Source organism: Myxocyprinus asiaticus, chromosome 4, assembly GCF_019703515.2.
Source record: "Myxocyprinus asiaticus isolate MX2 ecotype Aquarium Trade chromosome 4, UBuf_Myxa_2, whole genome shotgun sequence".
In the NCBI taxonomy this organism is placed as follows: Eukaryota; Metazoa; Chordata; class Actinopteri; order Cypriniformes; family Catostomidae; genus Myxocyprinus; species Myxocyprinus asiaticus.
Genome location: NC_059347.1, coordinates 20,853,698 through 20,873,260, shown reverse-complemented (window position 1 = coordinate 20,873,260; position 19,563 = coordinate 20,853,698). Strand labels below are relative to the sequence as shown.

General features: G+C 36.1%; 1 protein-coding gene across 1 annotated transcript; it reads left to right on the top strand.

Moving 5' to 3' along the window:
- Positions 1-120: 120 nt before the first annotated feature.
- Positions 121-16,286, top strand: LOC127439812 (prolactin receptor-like). Its single transcript, XM_051696030.1, has 9 exons — positions 121-721; positions 4,432-4,503; positions 5,020-5,152; positions 6,671-6,840; positions 8,579-8,760; positions 12,466-12,607; positions 12,936-13,035; positions 14,489-14,558; positions 14,828-16,286. The coding sequence occupies exons 2-9, from the start codon at positions 4,437-4,439 to the stop codon at positions 15,572-15,574; spliced, it is 1,611 nt and encodes a 536-aa protein (XP_051551990.1). The 5' UTR covers positions 121-721; positions 4,432-4,436; the 3' UTR covers positions 15,575-16,286.
- The last annotated feature ends 3,277 nt before the right edge of the window (positions 16,287-19,563 follow it).

Here is a 19,563-nt window from a genome sequence, read left to right as displayed (position 1 = left end):
AATTTTAGCCATAAAGTAACCTTTTTTACAGAACATTCTCTAATGGTTAGTTTTTGGTTTGATTATTATAACCAAAAAGTAACCTTCCCAGAACGTTGCAGGGAGGTTTTTGTGTGATAACCTAAAAAGAACATTTACAGAACATTCTCTAATGGTTATTCATAGGTTTTATTTTTCATTATTTTTCAATATCATATAGACCATTTTTCATAAACTTTTTAGAGAGGTTCATAGAGAACAATGACATAAGTGCTATGCAGCGTTTAAAACGCGTTCGGTGTGAACGGACCCTTAACAGTGACAAGCACTAATGGTGTAACTTTGAATTTCTCTGTAATTCACCATGTATTACTGCACTGTAAATAATATCTACAGTTAGATCCGACTCACACTGTCTCTGGCAGGAACGTGTGTATCTGGCAAACGTCATATGCTATGCAACTCTCCCTGCGGCTTTCGGGCGGTGTGTGTGTGAGTGTGTGTGTGTGTGTGTGTAACGGGAGATTCAGCTGGACTGCATTGTTAACAGGTTGACAGTGTTATTGGTCCTGCAGCCACTCTCATAATGCACTGTGTTTTGGGAAGCTCCGTCTCTTGACATCGGTTCGCAAAGACTGTTTTCACAGCGGAGCAGTTCAAAATGTAGCACGTATGTAGAAGACGGGAAAATCCCAGGTGTAGCTGTGTATGTAATTTTGATCAAAAGGGTTGGGCAGATCAGGTGAGTCTTCTTCAGAAAGCTACGACTCTGTACATGTTTTACAATGCAGCGAAAACTTGATACGAATTTATGACCTATAATTGCGCACTTTAACATTTATTGAGATTTGTATGCAGCCATATTAACCAAAAGAAACAGTTTTATACTTGCTTGAGATTTAAACTTTCTAATCCTTGGATGCATTATACTTCTATATACATAATTATGTTCAATGTCATTTGTTCTTATTTTATAGCCTATTGTTTATGTTTATAATAACATAATAACTTACCCTAAGAGCTATTATTACTTGACCTGAACCTTATTATTATTACTCTTATGAATGATTTTCACTAGTGTGAACTAATGTAGTCAGACTGATCCAGTCATTCGGTAATATTTTTAACATATATAAACCAGTTCATTTAGATGCTATATTACTGCAGGAAGCACATTTTTAGATGACCTGACAAAACATTTGTTACATTGCAGTTTAAAGAAGGTATAGATCCATAGCCTATTACATAACCCCTCTCTCTCTCTCTCTCTCTCTCTCTCTCTCTCTCTCTCTCTCCAAAATAATCAGTACATTTTATGGTTCAGCTGAGTTCACCTGGGATCATGGGCTGTCTGTCTGACCTGCCTTGGCTTACTGAAGCAATACTGTATGTGTTTGCTTTTGGCAATCACATTGTTATCAGTGAGAATGCTTTGGCAAAATTGGTCCCTTGAGGAGAGACCCAAGGAGACTGGATCTTATTTGGACTTTTTTTTAAAGACCTTAATTGCAGTTGTTTTTTCCCAGTATCGTTTTGACCAGCATACAGATGGATTTTAAGGTGAAGACTTGCGTTTTGGAGACAACTGCAAAATACCTATTCATTGAGATATTATCTCAGTAGTAGTGAATTAGTTGTGGTAGTGTAGCTCATTACTCTGTCTTTTAATGATGACTATTTACCCATCTATTCATTTAGTGTGTGTTTGATTTGGGGGTGAGTGGAAAGGGTAAACTGTTGCCATAAACAACTTTATGCTAAATCTTGAAAACTTTCCATTATTTTGCTGTTTTTCCACAATCTTTTAGGAATGTAATATATGTAAAATATTAGACTCTTGCATTTTTTTATATATACTGCCAAGCGGAAAATAACTCTTTTACAGTTGTCTGGATCACTACGAGATACAGCAACAATGTGTGTATAAAAAGTGATCCAAAAACAGAGCATTTGTCTTTGTAGTGGAGAAATCTGTTTCTCTCCAATCTTTCTTTATGGAGTACATCCTTCTCCAAGGCTGTAACTTTCCATTAAGTCACCTCTCTGTACCTGCATGCATTTGCCAAGCCCAACTCTCAAGTGTTTGTAACCTTGTACCTTTCCATCCTTTCAGAAATACAATCATTAGACATCACTTCTGTGATCAGGATGTGTGTGTTCATATTCATTTGCTGCAGTTTGAACCGGGAACAAAAACGAAATGTTTTTCATTTCGGTTTGTTCTGAGCAAAAACTGTATTTTTTCGTTCCAGTTCAGAAATTCTGCAGCCTCCCTTCCAAATGTTAATGGGTTAGAAGAAATAAAAGAACGGTTAATAACGTTGTTTTTAAAATGACAGTACTCTACTTTAAGGGGTGGTTGAAATACTAATTGCAGTGTTGCCAGATCTCGCAAGAGAAACAAGCAACCTGGTCTGGAAAAAGAAGCCCAAAATAAGCCACATGCCTCACCAAATAAGTGAAAATGAGCAATTACATTTTCCTGTGTGATGGATTTATCTGCATAAAAATCATAACCAGCACACAGTTAATTAACAGATAAGTATAATTTAATCACAGATCTGCTTCTCAGTCAAAACCCGGCGGCAACAAATCTGTATTAAAGCATCATATCTAACAATAATTCAGTAAAGACTTGGAAACAACTGAGAAATGTCCTTTTTACCCCTAATAATGTTTTCATTGTATCTGGATTAGGTGTGCATGTACAGTATATGAAGTATTTATACATAGTTGTTATAAATACTTTTACAACAACTGTTGTGAATGCTTCATCCACAACAGGTAATTAGGGAAAGAAATGTGTGATGCAGCAGTTTCCTTCAGAACCAAAGCACATGTTTCATTTTTTTGGGCAACGTGGTGTCATTCCCAAAATTTACTGTGATAGACGCTTTGGCCTTTGATTTCTTGAAAAAATTATCGGAATGGAATTAACCGGTTATAACCGGTTTCCAGCATTTAAAAGTAACGTTTTCACTCCGGAACAATTGAAAGTGACTTTGTTGCCATTTTAGGTTACATTCTGCAAAGAATTTTGTACGTTTTCAGTTGTCGTTCCATGAACAGTTTTTAGTTTCTGGTTTGAACAGCTAACTTCACCCCAAAAAGTGTGTATGTGCAGATGTATGAGGAAGCCATTACCTGATCTTGAAAATGACTTTTGTTGGTGTAACCCCATGTAGTCATGTTTATTTTTTGACTTGAATACAACCAGTTAATTAAGATTTTACCACATGAAACATGAAATACTGTTTACATTACCTGACAAAAGTTTTATAAAACATTTTATATAATGTCTAGTAAGAATGTGGTTTCATGCCAGTGATTCACAACTGTTAAATGTATTTATATATATATATATACTGTATATAAATTTGTAACAGGCCTACAGAAAAAGGCTTTTTCACACACTGTAAAAATATTTTGTGAGGTAATCTAAAAATGTGCTACATGAGGCTAAATCAACTTGTTTTATTCAATTCAAATTATTCAAACTAAATTTACCTGACAAATTAGGTTACTTCAACAAAAGTATTTTTTTATGGGTTAACACTGTTAAATTCAAAAAAGTGTTTGTGCTGCCTTAAAATTTTAAGTTGTGTCAACTTAAGAGGGAAGGTCATTAAACAGAACATAAAGTTGACTTCAATCAATATAACTTAAATGAGCTTAATGTCTTTTAATAAACTTGACTTTCTTAGTTCTATCAACTTCAATTCAAACTAAATATAGAAGTTCAATTGCTTATATGATTATTTAATTTAATTTATATTCATTTATATAATTTATTCACACTGCAGTGCATCCTGGGAATCCAAATATGTGAGTGTGGTGTCTCTTAACTTATATTTTTGATTTCAGCTGAATAGTTTTTCTAAGTTCAATAACACCAGCTAACAGAAACTTGGACAATTGAGTAAACTCAACAAGATCATTCCAGGGCAATTATTCTAACTCTACATTTTAAGTTATGATAACTAATAGGCAAAATAATTATTCATTTATTTATTACAATAAAATAGAAATAAGTCCTTGAGGAAACAGTTACTTTATCTCTGCTCTGCCTATTATATATATGTTTATGACATTTCTGTGTAATTCTCAGGGTGGCTGAAATCACATAAGAATGTACATATAATAGAAAAAAGTGTGTGTGTGTGTTTGTGTGTGTGTGTGTGTGTGTGTGTGTGATATAGATATATATATATATATATATATATATATATATATATATATATATATATAGCACAGAATGAAATCCTCACAATTGTATTCAAAGTAATTGTGCATATAATCGACCTTTTAACATACGCAGGTATTTACACATGCTAAGTGGTTGTTTTGCATGTCTAGATTCATGTTTAAAGTACAAATAAACTCTATAGGTGGCACTTAATGTGTTTGGTGTAGACACCTTAATGACTTTGTGAACGTCTGAATCTCATGCAGGAAAAATGCGGAGAGATGCAGACCAGGCAATGACTCTGATGTGGTTCCTCTCTTGGGTCGTATACAGCATGTGTAAGTGAGGAACCAATTCAGACAGATGCTAATGTGTACACATACAGTACTTTTTAGTAAACTACATGGTGGGTTATTTTATATATATTTTTTTAAACAATCTGTTATTTAAAAATCTGGAGCTCATTCACTGACTGATCTTGTCATATCAAAAGGGAAATGTACAGTCAGTCGGTTATTATCGCAAACTAAACCCTGTCATGGTGAACAGGTCACCCTGGTCTTGCATGGCTACTGACCACATACTGTAAGTAAATAAGTAGACATGAAACACTGATTTTAGTTATTAAATTATTTTATTATGTAAGGAGAAACAATGGAGTGATGCAAGAGATATGAAACTAGCACTGGTATGAATGAAATTGGCTGCCTGCAATAACAGTCAGTTATACAGTTTAGTGGTCATTTTATATAATATTTGACTGCAGAATGCTGTGATTGACCAATCAGAATCAGGTATTCCAGACAGCCGTGTAATAGCATCAGTTCCACTGCTCAGATATCTTATCTCCACAGGTCATTCTCCACCAGGAAGGCCCAGACTTACAAGATGTCGGTCCCCTGAGAAAGAGACCTTTACTTGCTGGTGGGAGCCTGGATCAACTGGCGGATTACCAACCAGCTACCACCTGTATTACAGAAAAGAGAGGTGAGATCAGACTAACTCTTGCACAATTCATTATTACAACTTTTTAGCTGACATGCTTAAATTTATTTATTTATTATTATTTTTTTATTTTTTTGTGGTTCCTTTTTTTATTTATTTTAGACTTGACCCAAGATATTTGCAGTTTAATTCAATATATGAACTTATGACAAACTTTACTATACTGGATTAGTTTATTAATAAAATATCACATGATTTTATTTGTATGTGCAACAAGTATAATGTTCCCAATATATGATATTAAGCTCTTGTACTGGATATACTGTAAACACTCTGTGTAGAGTGTGAATTTGTGTGTATGTTAGGGCTGTCGATTTAAAGCGTTAATTTAGTGCGATTAATTATAGAAAAAATAATGTGTTAAAAAAATTGCAATTAATCATGCCCCCTGACGCATACGTTGGCTACTCTGTAATAAAAGTACAGATTTTCCTAACACGGGAGCAAATCAAGCTGTTTTCAATAACATCCACTCACTTGGGAGGAAGCGCAACAGAATACAGGAATCTTGAGACATGATTTTCTTTTTTTTTCTTTTTTAATCCCCTTTTCACCCCAATTTTGGAATGCCCAATTCCCACTACTTACTAGGTCCTTGTGGTGGCACGGTTACTCACCTCAATCCGGGTGGCAGAGGACAAGACTCAGTTGTCTCCGCTTCTGAGACATTCAATCCGTGCATCTTATCACGTGGCTCATTGTGCATGACACCGCAGAGACTCACAGCATGTGGAGGCTCATGCTAATCTCCGCGATCCACGCACAATTTACCACGCACCACTGAGAGCGAAAACCACTAACCGCCACCAGGAGGAGGTTACCCCATGTGACTCTACCCTCCCTAGCAACCGGGCCAATTTGGTTGCTTAGGAGACCTGGCTGGAGTCACTCAGCATGCCCTGGATTCGAACTCACGACTCCAGGTGTGGTAGTCAGAGTCAATACTCTCTGAGCAACCCGAGATGTGATTTTCAAAGTTTCCACTGCATTTAACTTTACACAGCATTCTAAAATGTGGCGTTTATGAAGCTGAATACCAGTGAGACACTCCAAATGCATCTGTCTGAGGTATACACATGTACATAGAGCGAAAATTTAAAATAGAGCTGATGGAACACAAGAACGCGTTTTTAAGTTACTTTTTTTATTGTCTAAACAATGCTTTATTCATCTGCCACAATAATGCAATTTATTTCAAACTGAATTTCAATCCGTATTATACAGTATATTTATTACAGGTCCCACATATAATATTTATAAATATTTGAATTATTATGCTTTTTTTTATGTGAATTATGCTCATTTGGGGGCCTTTCTCAGCAAATAATGATGTATGCGATTAATTTGATGAATTACTCGGCATGTCATTTAATTAATTTGATTAATACATTTAGCTGTAGTTTATATATTATAAAACAATAAGTCCCCTATTTTAGTTCATCCACTGTCTAAAAATTAAGATATAAGTTTAAACCACTAACAAACGTATTGCTTTTTCAGCTCCGTGGAAGTCTTTGAATGTCCAGATTATCATAAAGCAGGAAACAATTCCTGCTATTTTGATAAACGACACACATCTATTTGGATCATATACAACATCACAGTGGTGGCCTCCAATGCACTGGGGCAAGCCTACTCAGAATCTGTGGAAATAGATGTTATGGATATTGGTAAGTTCATTTATTGTGTTTACATATTAATAAACATGCATACAAAACTGCATATTTTTTATGTACTTGCAATATGCCCTTTTACCCCTAGTGTATACTGGCTATGCCTGAGCGGTTAATGATGTTTTACCATAGAGGCCAATTTCAGGGTTGTTGTGACAACACTTAAGCTGGGAGCCACAGAGCAGTGAGCTGCTCGCTAAATATAGTGTAGGCCTATATAAAATTTGGCTACTGCTACATAAGGGTGCACAGAGAAAAATCAGCTCAGTTTCCTCATGGTGAAACTTTTTAACACTCTAGTCTTTCAGTTAGGTAATCTCTAGAACTCAAGCAGGCAACGTTGTATGTTTTGTTTATCCAGGTTTTAGTAAAATTATTATTTCTCTCAAACCAATTCTGTCACTGCTAGAAATGTGTTCGCATTGAAATCTTCCACCTGTTACTGTGAGTTAAACGATGATGACTTTTACAGCATCTGAATAGAATGGAAAAGTACTGGGTGGCTCTAGAGGCAGCTTTGGCTGAGAATAGCTTAATAGAATAGAGGATGAATAGAGGATGAACAGGTTTGTCTCTTGCAGACTGCAAAACTCAAGCCATGTATCGACTTTCCCATTACGGCTGATTGAATGTGCTTGTGTATGGCATGTCGAGTTTTATTTTGTGTGTTTTATCATTCATATTGTTAAAAACCCATATAACTTTTTTTCGTAGATCACAAAATGATAGAGTTTGAAGAATTTTAACATGGCTCTTTACAATGAAAGTGGATGGGGACCATGGGTTACCAACAGGGTCAGAAATTTAGGGGGGGCTTGCAGCAAAAATGCCACTCAAAAAGACAAAAATGCCCCCGAAATTCAAAATGTGGGGGCAACAAATGCCATCAGAAGGAATTCTTTTGATTTTTTAATGTAACATCTGATATAGTTCTTAATATTCTGTAGTCCTAGTTATACATATGGGATAAAATATTAATTAATGTTGAGTTGATTCTTTGAGACTTTTATTAATGTAATTATTAATTATTGACAAAATCGGATTCAAAGCAGTTTATATTTTAAATGTTTAAATAAAAATATGCCTTAATTAAGGTTAAAAATGCCACTGAAATTCAAATCCAGGTGTAAAAGTCCATTTTGACACAGTTTCTCAAGCTCCAATATGAACAAAAAAGGATCATAAAACAAGTCCATACAACTCCTGCACTATATTCCAAGTCTTCTGAAGCCATATGATAGCTTTGTCTAAGGAATTGACCAAAATTTAAAGAATTATTCACAGAAAATCTTGCTCAAGAGTAATCTCCATTTACTTTCATTCTATGGAAAAGAACAGCTTGGACATTCTGCTATAAATAACTTCTTTTATGTTACATGGTAAGTCATACAGATTTGGAAAGACATGAGAGTGAGTAAATGATGATCGAATTTTCATTTTTTGGGGAACTATCCCTTTAACACAACCCATCTCTGCAGTCCCACTCCCTAATCCCTACAAAAAAACCCTGTTAAAATACTTGAATGTTTTCCCTGATATTTGCTGAAGCATAACCTGGTTTAAAGTTATGTTTGGAAAATTAACCAATTGGTCAAGTCTTCATGCAGATCCCATCCTGTTTATTTCCTTTTTAGTAAGTATTTTGTAGTTTTCAGCTGCCTCACACTGATTCAAATGGAACACCATGTCTGTTCAGTTTGATGTCATTTAACATGAATCACCTTTTTCCACACAGTGCAGCCTCACCCACCAGAGAATGTGAATGTGACTTTGATGCAGAGTGAGAACAGCCCTTACTTCCTGGTGCAGTGGCAGCCCCCCCAGGACGCAGACACGCGTTCAGGCTGGGTCACAATTAAATATGAAGTTTGCATAAAAATAGAGAACAGTAGAGGCAAGGATGACAATGAGTGGGAGGTGAGATCCAAATGAAAAACGCACTTATGATATGGATTATGGATTTATTTGCAACGAATTGACACTAATTCAAGAAACTATGCTGCATTTAAAGTTTTGGTACCCTGTAAAATTACAATTGCTTAACAATAATAAGGTGACACTTCTCAATAAGGTTCTATATGTTAACATTAATACAGTGCATTACAAATCATAAACTAACATAAAACAATACTTTTTACAGCACTTACAGCATGTTAATATATACAACTTAAAAATTAGAGCTGTCAGTCTATTAAAACACATATTGTATGCTGATAATTCACCACTGTTGTGCAGGTAATTGACATGCTATAGTACTTATTTGTATGAATATATCACTCATTTGTTATGTAATAAACAAAGCAATAAATATCCTGTGATAGTAAAACTTAAAAAGATGAAAAAAAATAAAGAATTATAAAAATATGATTTATGGAATTGCAAATATACATTGCAACACTATTACATACACCGATCAGCCACAACATTAAAACCACCTGCCAAATATTGTGTAGGTCCTACTCGTGCCACCAAAACAGCGCCAACCCACATCTCAGAATAGCATTCAGAGATGATATGCTTCTCACCACAATTGTACAGAGCGGTTATCTGAGTTACCGTAGACTTTGTCAGTTTGAACCAGTCTGGCCATTCTCCATTGACCTCTCTCATCAACAAGGCATTTCCGTCCACAGAACTGCCGCTCACTGGATGTTTTTTGTTTTTGGCACCATTCTGAGTAAATTCTAGAGACTGTTGTGTGTGAAAATCCCAGGAGATCAGCAGTTACAGAAATACTCAAACCAGCCCATCTGGCACCAACAATCATGCCACAGTCCAAATCACTGATCACATTTGTTCCCCCATTCTGATGGTTGATGTGAACATTAACTGAAGCTCCTGACCCGTATATGCATGATTTTATGCACTGCTGCCACATTGGCTGATTAGATAATCGCATGCATGATTGTTAGTGCCAGATGGGCTGGTTTGAGTATTTCTGTAACTGCTGATCTCCTGGGATTTTCATGCACAACAGTCTCTAGAATTTACTCTGAATGGTGCCAAAAACAAAAAACATCAGATAACCACTCTGTACAATTGTGGTGAGAAGAATAGCATCTCTGAATGCTGTTCTGAGATGCAGGTTGGCACTGTTTTGGCAGCACGAGGGGGGCCTACACAATATTAGGCAGGTGGTTTTAATGTTGTGGCTGATCGGTGTATCTTGGGTCACTAATTACCCTAAACACATATACACTTAATTATATATATATATATATATATATATATATATACACCCACACACACACACACACACAAACCAATCTGTGCTGCCTTTCCCAAAAGTAATTTGTAATTGAAAAAAATAAACGAGTGCTATGCTAGAAACGTTAAATCTGTAAATGTTAAGATAAAGCATATAGGTTAAACGAAGTGGCACTAACCCATGTGTATTCTGCAGAGGCAGTGGGATGTGTCCGAATATGTTTAATACGTTTGCTGGTGTTTTCTCCTTTGGCTTGAAATCTTTGTAGGCATTCACGGCAGATGGGTTTTCCTGGTCTCATCAGGCAAAACTCAAACTAATTCAAAATCTTGTTATGCGAGTTGTGTTTTTTAAAAAGCTTCTCACTCCCCAAAGTTTATTAGAAGACACGACCGCCAAATTAAGATGCTGGGATTTATACGTGTGAGTTTGAAGCATGGGAAAACCACACACTGAAAAATAAACAATACCATATCATGGGCAAATTCTAAACATCATTTTGTGCTTTTAAAGGGCACTGCATGAAGGGGATGCCACTCGAAAAGGCTACATTTTAACCTTGTGCGATTTTTGTGTTAATGTTAATGCCAACGGCATACATTTTGCCAAAGGTGTGTATTTTGGGGGGAATTCTGATGTTTCAACCTCAGTTCCTAAAATACAGCTATAATACACTGTGTACACAAAATAGTTACACTCAGGACCTTAAGGACAAAAATGTCCCCATTGAAACCCATTAAAACTGCAATATTTGATCCCAGTGCCATTAAAGTATAAAATCTTGAATTCTATGATATTATGCTATCATTCCGGAGCCCTGGCTTCAAAATGTAATTTTAATATTTCCACCAGATGGCACCATTTTTCTCATGTTTAGCCTATGGAGCAAAAACATGCTTTTTTCCTGTTTTCTGTTTTCTGTATTATAGAGCACTGCAGGCCAATTTAATAAATGATGCAGCTAAAATTGTGTGTTGAGTGTGTGTGTGTGTGTGTGTGTGTGTGTGTGTGTGTATGCGTGTGTGTGTGTAAAAAAACAACAGTGGCATTATGTTAAAGAAACTGACATTTAAAGGGTTAAAATACTGAAAATGAATGAATATTTGGTAGTTATGATCAGGACTAATGTTGGTTAAAAAAATTAACTCACTGAAAGTGGGAAATAATATTAATATATGATATTATTATGGAAGTTTTTTGACACTGATATTTTTTGTCCTCTAAGGACCACTGTTAGTAACTTTTTTTTTTTGACGCACAAGTGTTAATGTTATTGCAGACATAGGTATAATTCAAATTAAGGTTTTAGCTAAAATATTTACTACCGTACATACAACATAACTTACGGTACTAACATATTAGCAGTACTACCATTTAAAAAATACTGTGGCACCGCCAGTATTTTGAAGCTTTAGTATCATGATACAGCTGTAGCACCGGTATACCGTGCATCCCTAATGGGGCATGGCCATGAAGTTTTGGTGCAAGTGGGTTAGGCGAAATTGCGTGCACAACGCTCTAATGGGTTGGATCAAATCCAATTTAATTCTGAGATTCTTCCGGTAATTGCAGCATCTGTGTCCTATTACATAATCCATTCCTTGTCAAGCACCAGCGATATAAACAAAGACTGCACATTAATAGGAATTTGGTGGTGTAAATGGAATGTATGCTATGAATTAGAATAATAGAAATATGGACACGCTCATTTTATATGCTTAGTAAATGTCATTCTCATCAGCATTTGGATGCATACTATGTTAAATTATAGGGAATGTAAGTAATATTAATAATTTTCATCTACTGTCACACCAATCAAGGCTAGTATTAATAGTGATTGCATCAGCACGCACTTCACTTCGATTTAGATTTTGAACAATTGAATTAATTTATTGAAGCACGAAAAAATTTAAACCAAAAATATATCTAAATTCAAATTATACTTCAAATGAAACAAAAATATAATCAAAATACAGAAGTGGTAAAATAATAATAATATGCAAAATCCAAACAGTTTATCCTCTCCAACTTCTTTTACTGGCACCCAGTGGCGGACTGGCCATTGGGAGAACCGGGACTTTTCCCGGTGGGCCGGCCGCGAAATGGGGCTGCATGGGCCGCGTTATGCAGAACGTGCTACAAAACGGTGCCGCGATATGCGGAAGGGGGCAGCGATATGCAGAAAAGGACAGCAAAAGACAGCTGTTTTTGAAACAGTATTTTAATGTTTACGCATTGGCCCCAGTCACTCCCACTGTGAGTGCCTCACTGTGTTTCCACTTTTTGCTTCTTTTTTTTTTAGACAAATCTAAATAGATTTTCTGGCAATCAACATTATGCCACAAATGCTGTTGATTGAGCTTAACATGTATCGAACCCGGAATATCCCTTTCAATTTTTATTATTTTTTCTAGTCATACAGTGCTGGAAAACAGTTGGATTTGAGCATTTACAGTCCTCAGCCAGGAGCAAACTACATCGTGCAAGTGCGCTGCAAACTAGACCAAGGACTGTGGAGTGAATGGAGCCCCTCCGCTTTCATCCAGATTCCAGACAGTAAGATTATACCAGCAACTGAAATTCAATCTTTCACACCTCCACCCATTATGTTACATTACTCAGCAGTTTCTCTTACATAACAGTGACCTAGCTTAAACATTCTTTTTGGCTATAAATGCATGTATGTAGAATATCTCTTTTTGGAAATCTTAAAAAAAAACAAAAAACAAAACACAAACACAACTAAACTTAATAATTCTGTCTTCAGATCCATTGTAACTGAATATACTGCATTAAAAGGTGGTGAACGAAAAATGATTAAAATTGAAGGTATAAAACATAAAAGTTTTATGTAGGCTTTAACTTTCTGTTTTCTCTTCTGTAGAAACCTTGGACAGACAGAATGTGGTTATGCTTTTTGCTGTCACTCTAACAGGCTTCATTTTCCTGCTGACTGCAGGAGTGTTGGTAGTCAAGATAAAAGAGTAAGCATGCATCCTACCTCATCACAATGACTTTACAAAGGCACATACAGTACATGTATGTTATCTATGACAATGGTTATCTATGACTACACATTAAATTTACTAAGTTTTTCCCAAACAAGATAATAATAAGAACCATCCTTCTGCTAGGAGATCCCTGATTTAAAAATACCTAATGCTTAGGTTAATAGTTGGACTCTTCAGGTGCTGTACAGAGATACACAATACAGTAGCGAGGTGAACAGGGGTTTTGTGTAATAGCTGTTACTATATTGTGTATTTTAGCATGTCTGGAGCACTGTATTGACCAACCAGCAATCCAGGACTGGAACAGTCTATTTATGAGTAACACTTTACAATAAGGTTGTATTTGTTAACTTTAATGCATTAGGTATCATGAACTAACAATTAACAGTATATTTTTACAGCATTTATTAATCTTTGTTAATGTTAGTTAATAAAAATACAATTGATCATTTACTCAAAAAAATCAGTCAGTTTTACTAATTCCTCCTTTGTTCATATAACTAAATAAATTATGTAACCATCCATGTGAATCAAATTAACTGAGTTGTTTCATTGCTTTTAAGCTGTTCTGAAACTATTTATGTTGGGACAACATGAACATTTTTTTGTTTGGTTAACTGAAACTGGACAGGGGATTTCTAATTCCCTGCATGCTTTGCATGACACTTGAAATTGAGAGAAAATGTTAAAACTAAGTAACAAAATGTGTATTTGTGCAAGATGAATGTAAAGGGGGAGACTTGTAGTGTTTAATGTTTTGTTGTGTTGAGATTTAGAAGAGTTTCTGTTATGTTTGAGTTTTGGGGTCATCATCATAGTGAAGAGTGGTTCATGAGATTGAGGACAGGTACATACTGAGAATGCTTTAAATTGCTTTACTCATAGAGTAATTGCTACACTAATCAAAGCCTAGTATTTCTCATTAGCATGCATTTAGCATTTAGCATTCACTTTAATAGCAAGTTAATAATAGAAAGAGATTAATTTGAGTTAATTTAACATGCTTAATTTAGTTGGGTTTACTCAATTCAATTAGGTTTCCTCTACTTAATGTATTTAAATTGAGATTACAGGGAAGTTTTAATTTTAGAAATATCATATTAAAAATGTAGAACCACTCTCTATGATTAAATCAGTTTCAGCCAAGAGGTTTTTTGTTAGTTCATGTTCATAGTGCATTAACTATTTTGACATATACAACTTTTGATTTGAAAAATGTAGAAGTATATGTTGAAATGCTATATGTATACCACAAATTACACTTCAAATGAACATCAATTGACATTGTGTAACACCATGATACTCAGAAGGTTTTATGTAACTTCATGACAGTTTTAGAATGGTTTTGTTATTTCTAAGGCCACAGACTGGTTAAATCTCTAAGCATATTTTCATTTTCCATATGGTTCTTATTCTCCTCCTCTAGTGTGAAGTATTTTCTACTGCCAACAGTTCCAGAACCAAAGATCAATGGCTTAGACACTCAGCTCCTTAAGGTATACTGCACTGAGAACCCACTACCTTCATGCATTTCATAGCTTATTAAATTATATGGATTCTTGGACATCTTATTTTAATTACCATGTTGCTAGAGTTCATTAATACGATTCATTTGTTGATTGGTCATTCTTCTACATTTTATCATGAATACAAAAAGTAAGAGAAAATTCAGGCAATAAATGTTCTGTTAAACCCACAAATCTTAACATGAAGTGTTAAAATATAATAAAGGTAACTAATATTCCTCATTTGGTCAATTTCACAGAGTGGGAAATCTGAGGAAATCTTCAGAGCTCTGATTACTCAGGGTTATCCCCAATTAGCCCATGGCTCTGAGTGTCAAGTTGAGTATCTTGTGGTCTCTGACAGTGATGAGGAAATGGAGTTTGATGGGAAAGCTTATCTTGAGGAACAGAAGGAGAACTTTCCAACGGATCATGCTCAAGTGATCCCTCAAAATACCAACCAGATCATCCAGAACAGCTGTCAGGAACTAAATACCACACAGAGTGAGCAGAGTCCTACCCCAGGACATGATTCTCAGGACTGCATACCTGAGATTCAAGCTACATTTAAAACAATCCATCCTGGGACTACATCCTATCAGCTAAGTGCCACCAGCATAGACCATCTTAGTGTCCTGGGAGTGACTCAGCAACTTCCTAACATTGATTATCATGGCTTGCAACTAAAAGCTCAGGACCACAATGCAGCCGAAACTCATTTGAGCTCCAGTAGTAAATGTGACAATGACCAGAGAAAAGTCAGCATCACCCCTGCAGGACTTACGGGGTATGTTGAGGTGGATGAGGAGAAAGCGCTGGTAGGGGAGGACTACAGCATGGTCAGTGATGTTATGAGGGATAATGTCCTTGTACTACAAAAAGACAACACCCCTGTACAGGGACACAAAGAGGTCAAAAGGGACATAGCTTCTGAATCTGAGGAGGTGAAAGATGTCATTGAAACTCTGGGATATTTGGAAACTGTGACAATGTTGACTATTTTGTGACTTCAACTTATAAGATGACTTGGGATTATCATTGTTTTTTATTGTCCTGTGGAAACTGTCAAAGCACTTTGTTTTCTTGGATACATACTTTCAGCTTTTCAGCTTTTAATTTGAACATTGTTTGTGTGCAAAAAGAGGACAGTCTTCTAGTAAGTAATTCATACTTTTTGATATACACAAGTAGTCAAAGGTTTGGACACACTTTGTTTCACATGATCTTAAAAACCTTTCAATCTAAAGGCTTATGTTAAAAATTCTTAGTTAGTTTTGTAGACAATTGTATCTAAATTTGAATTTCTTTACAAAACTGAAATTTTATTTATTCTTTTTTGGCACCACACTGAAAGCCCCATAGCTCTAGGGGGTGGTGTGATAATTCTCTTATCATTTACTCACTCTTGTGCCATTCCAGATGTGTAGGACTTTCTTTCTTCTGCAGAACACAATGAAGATTTTTAGAAGAATATTTCAGCTCTGTAGGTCCATTCAATGCAAGTAAATGGTGACCAGACCTTTGAAGCTCCAAAAAATCTATTTAGTAAAAAAAGACTTAAATATTGATCTGTTTCTCACCCACGCCTATTATATTGCTTCTGAAGATATGGATTTAACCACTGGAGTCGTATGGATTACTTTAATGTTGCCTTTATCAACTTTTTGGGGCTTTAAAGTTCTGGTCACCATTCACTTGCATTGAAATGACCTACAGAGCTGAAATATTCTTCTAAAAATCTTTGTTTGTGTTCTGCAGAAGAAAGAAAGTTATACACATCTGGGATGGCACAAGAGTGAGTAAATGATGAGAGAACTTTCATTTTTGGGTGAAATATTCCTTTAACCATATGGCCTTACAAATGAAGATAAATATTTCTGGAATCACACCAATGGCATATAATGCAAAAAGGGGTGCTGAAGTCAGCTGATTTTAGTAGACCTGCTTATCTTTGTGTAAAAATGAAATAGTGCTAAAATAATGCTACCCCTTTCTATTGTTATATTTTTTGGTCTTAAGGTAGAAATTGTCATTTTGGCCCCCCTCTACAAAATAATGGCTTTGTCAGTAAATATTGATCCATAGCGTTACATTTTTTTAGCTTTCATCATCATTTATATTTATCTTTCACCAGTTGATTTGACACAGAATTACCCTATAATCTTTTATTTTAAATGTTTTGGTCACTTCATAATTCCCATACCCTTGTAGTTTCAATGATATTACGATTATTCAATAGTAATAATAAATAATGTGTGTCCAAACTTTTGACTGGTATACTAGGTGTTTCACTGGTCTCTGTTGGCTTGCTCTATTTTGGGTTACAAAACAGGAAACTGGCATAAGATGTCGAAAAGCGATAAAAGAGGCAGTTATGCTGCAGTGTCACGGTGAGCGCTCTTATTCCAAGCCATTACACATCGACCAAATGTTGTTAAAATATACCCCACTGAAGATCATTATAATTGTTAAACCTTTTTTTCAACTTACTACCTCAGCATAGCAGACAAACTGAACTTAAGGAGTTTTTGCTATTCTGTTAAGAGAGCTCAATGCTTGCTGCTCATGATCATTTTTTTTTTTTATCTCCTTTTCTCCGCAATTTGGCATGCCCAATTCCCACTGGTTATTAGGTCCTCGTGGTGGTGCGGTTACTCACTTCAATCCGGGTGGCGGAGGACAAGTCTCAGTTGCCTCCACTTCTGAGACAGTCAATCCACGCATCTTATCATGTGGCTCGTTGTGCATGACACTGCGGAGACTCACAACATGTGGAGGCTCATGCTACTCTCCGCGATCCACATACAACTTACCACGCGCCCCATTGAGAGCGAGAACCACTAATCGCGACCATGAGGAGGTTTCCCTATGTGACTCTACTCTCCCTAGCAACCAGGCCAATTTGATTGCTTAGGAGACCTGGCTGGAGCTACCAAGGCCCCATGCTCATGATAATTTTTTTTTGTGATAAAATTTTTTATTGATTTTTCAAAGCAAAGAAAACAAAACATATATACAATGAATCAACATTAACTCCCACTACTTCCCCTCCCCAATCAAGAACCCCACCTGACCCCAAATGAACATCCCAGTGGTCTTACATAAGTACACACATATACAGAGAATAATAAATAATAAAATAATAAAAAATTAAAACAATAAATAAATAAATAAATAAATATATATATATATATATATATATATATATATATATATATATATATATATATATATATATATATATACATACTGTACATACATACATATACACATATAATAAACATACAACTCTAAACTATACCGCTCTCTCCACAGACCCACTCTGAGAGCCCCCCAAAAACATCAAATATCTACCTCATTTTCCAGTAAAAGAATCCCATATCCCTAGCCTTCTACATATTACCTCTTCGAAGGCTGCCACCCTTCCCATCTCCTCGCACCACTCCCGAATTGAGGGTGCTCCCACCGACTTCCAACCCCTTAAAACAATCTGCCTGCCTATCATCGCACTGGTGAGGACCCTATTGTTTATGCATTTGTCACCTACATCGATGACCGCCCCATCACTCAAAACACAGAGTCTGGGGCAAAATGAAATCCGAATGCCCAACATGTCACACACAACACTCTGTACCTTCAACCAAAATTCCTGAATCTCAGCGCACCACCAAAAAACATGGGCCATGTCATTGGCATCGCCAGCAGGTGGGTGTGTCTTTAAGACCAAGCCTATGCAATTTAGAGGGGGTCCAATAGAACCGATGTAAAATCTTGAATTGTATAAGGCACACGCTTGCATCTCTCTATGCAGTTTTTATGTTTTTTTAAATCCTAGCCCATTCTCCCTCCTCCAATTCCAGGTTTAAATCTTTCTCCCAAAACCTCTTGAGAGTGGTTGAGACTCCGTCCCCCAGACTCTGAATTAATAAGGAGTAATACACTGATGCCCCATGGCCCTTTCCAAAAGCAGAAATCACCTCTCCCAGAGTATCTGTTGCTTTAGGAGGGTGTATGCTATTCCCAAAAATAGTACAGAGCAAGTGGCATAACTGAAGATACCTAAAAACTGATATCTGGGGATCCCAAAATTTTGAACCATATTTTCAAAGGATCTCATCACACCACTCTCATAAAGATCACCGAGTGAATTAACTCCCCTCGCAATCCACTCTGACCAACAAAAAAGGGGACTTATTAATGTATAGTTTGGGGTTTAGCCATAGGCTCGAGGCAACATTTAGATAAATATCTGAATTAAACACTCTGGACACTTTTGTCCATACTGAGTGTAAATGTGAAATAACAGGGTGCGATTTAACTTCTCTATTTAGTTTGGTGGAAAGGCTTTGCAATGGCAAAATAGGGGCAAGAAGTTCTTGTTCAATGCAGAAACAGGGAGGGGCTCTTTCAGGTGGAAGCGACCAATGAGCCAAATGTCTGAGACTGAATGCATAATAATAAAACAAAATCTTGGCTAGGCTTAGCCCACCTTTGTCAATCGGCTTATGTAATTTATTGAAATGTAATCTGGGGTGCTTACCATTCCAAATGAAAGACTTCGCTATGCTATCAAATTGCTTGAAATAAGAGAGGGGGACATCTACTGGGAGAGACTGTAGCAAGTAGTTAAATTTTGGAATACAGTTCATTTTAATAACATTAACCTTCCCAATCATCGATAAATGTAATGAAGCCCACCTGTCTACATCGCTGGAAAACCTTTTTATTAAAGGGTCAAAATTAACTAGATCAGACAAATTTGTTGGGAATAAAATTCCCAAATACTTAATGCCCTGTTTGGGCCACTGGAAGGCGCCTGGCTGGAAGGCCGTTACTGGACACACTGTCAAAGCCAAAGCTTCAGATTTAGACCAGATGACTTTGTATCCTGAGAACTTGGAAAAGGAATGAATAATTCTGTGGAGGCAAGGCATAGATTTAGTGGGGTCAGAGACGAATAATAAAATATCATCTGCATAAAGCAGAAGCTTATGCA

What these genes read in the sequence shown, in the direction of transcription:
- LOC127439812 (XM_051696030.1), top strand. Translation starts at nt 4,437, where the DNA reads ATGCGGAGAGATGCAGACCAGGCAATGACTCTGATGTGGTTCCTCTCT. An exon ending in TTGGGTCGTATACAGCATGT is followed by an intron (nt 4,504 to 5,019) that starts GTAAGTGAGGAA and finishes TTATCTCCACAG; the next exon opens with GTCATTCTCCACCAGGAAGG. An exon ending in CTGTATTACAGAAAAGAGAG is followed by an intron (nt 5,153 to 6,670) that starts GTGAGATCAGAC and finishes TTGCTTTTTCAG; the next exon opens with CTCCGTGGAAGTCTTTGAAT.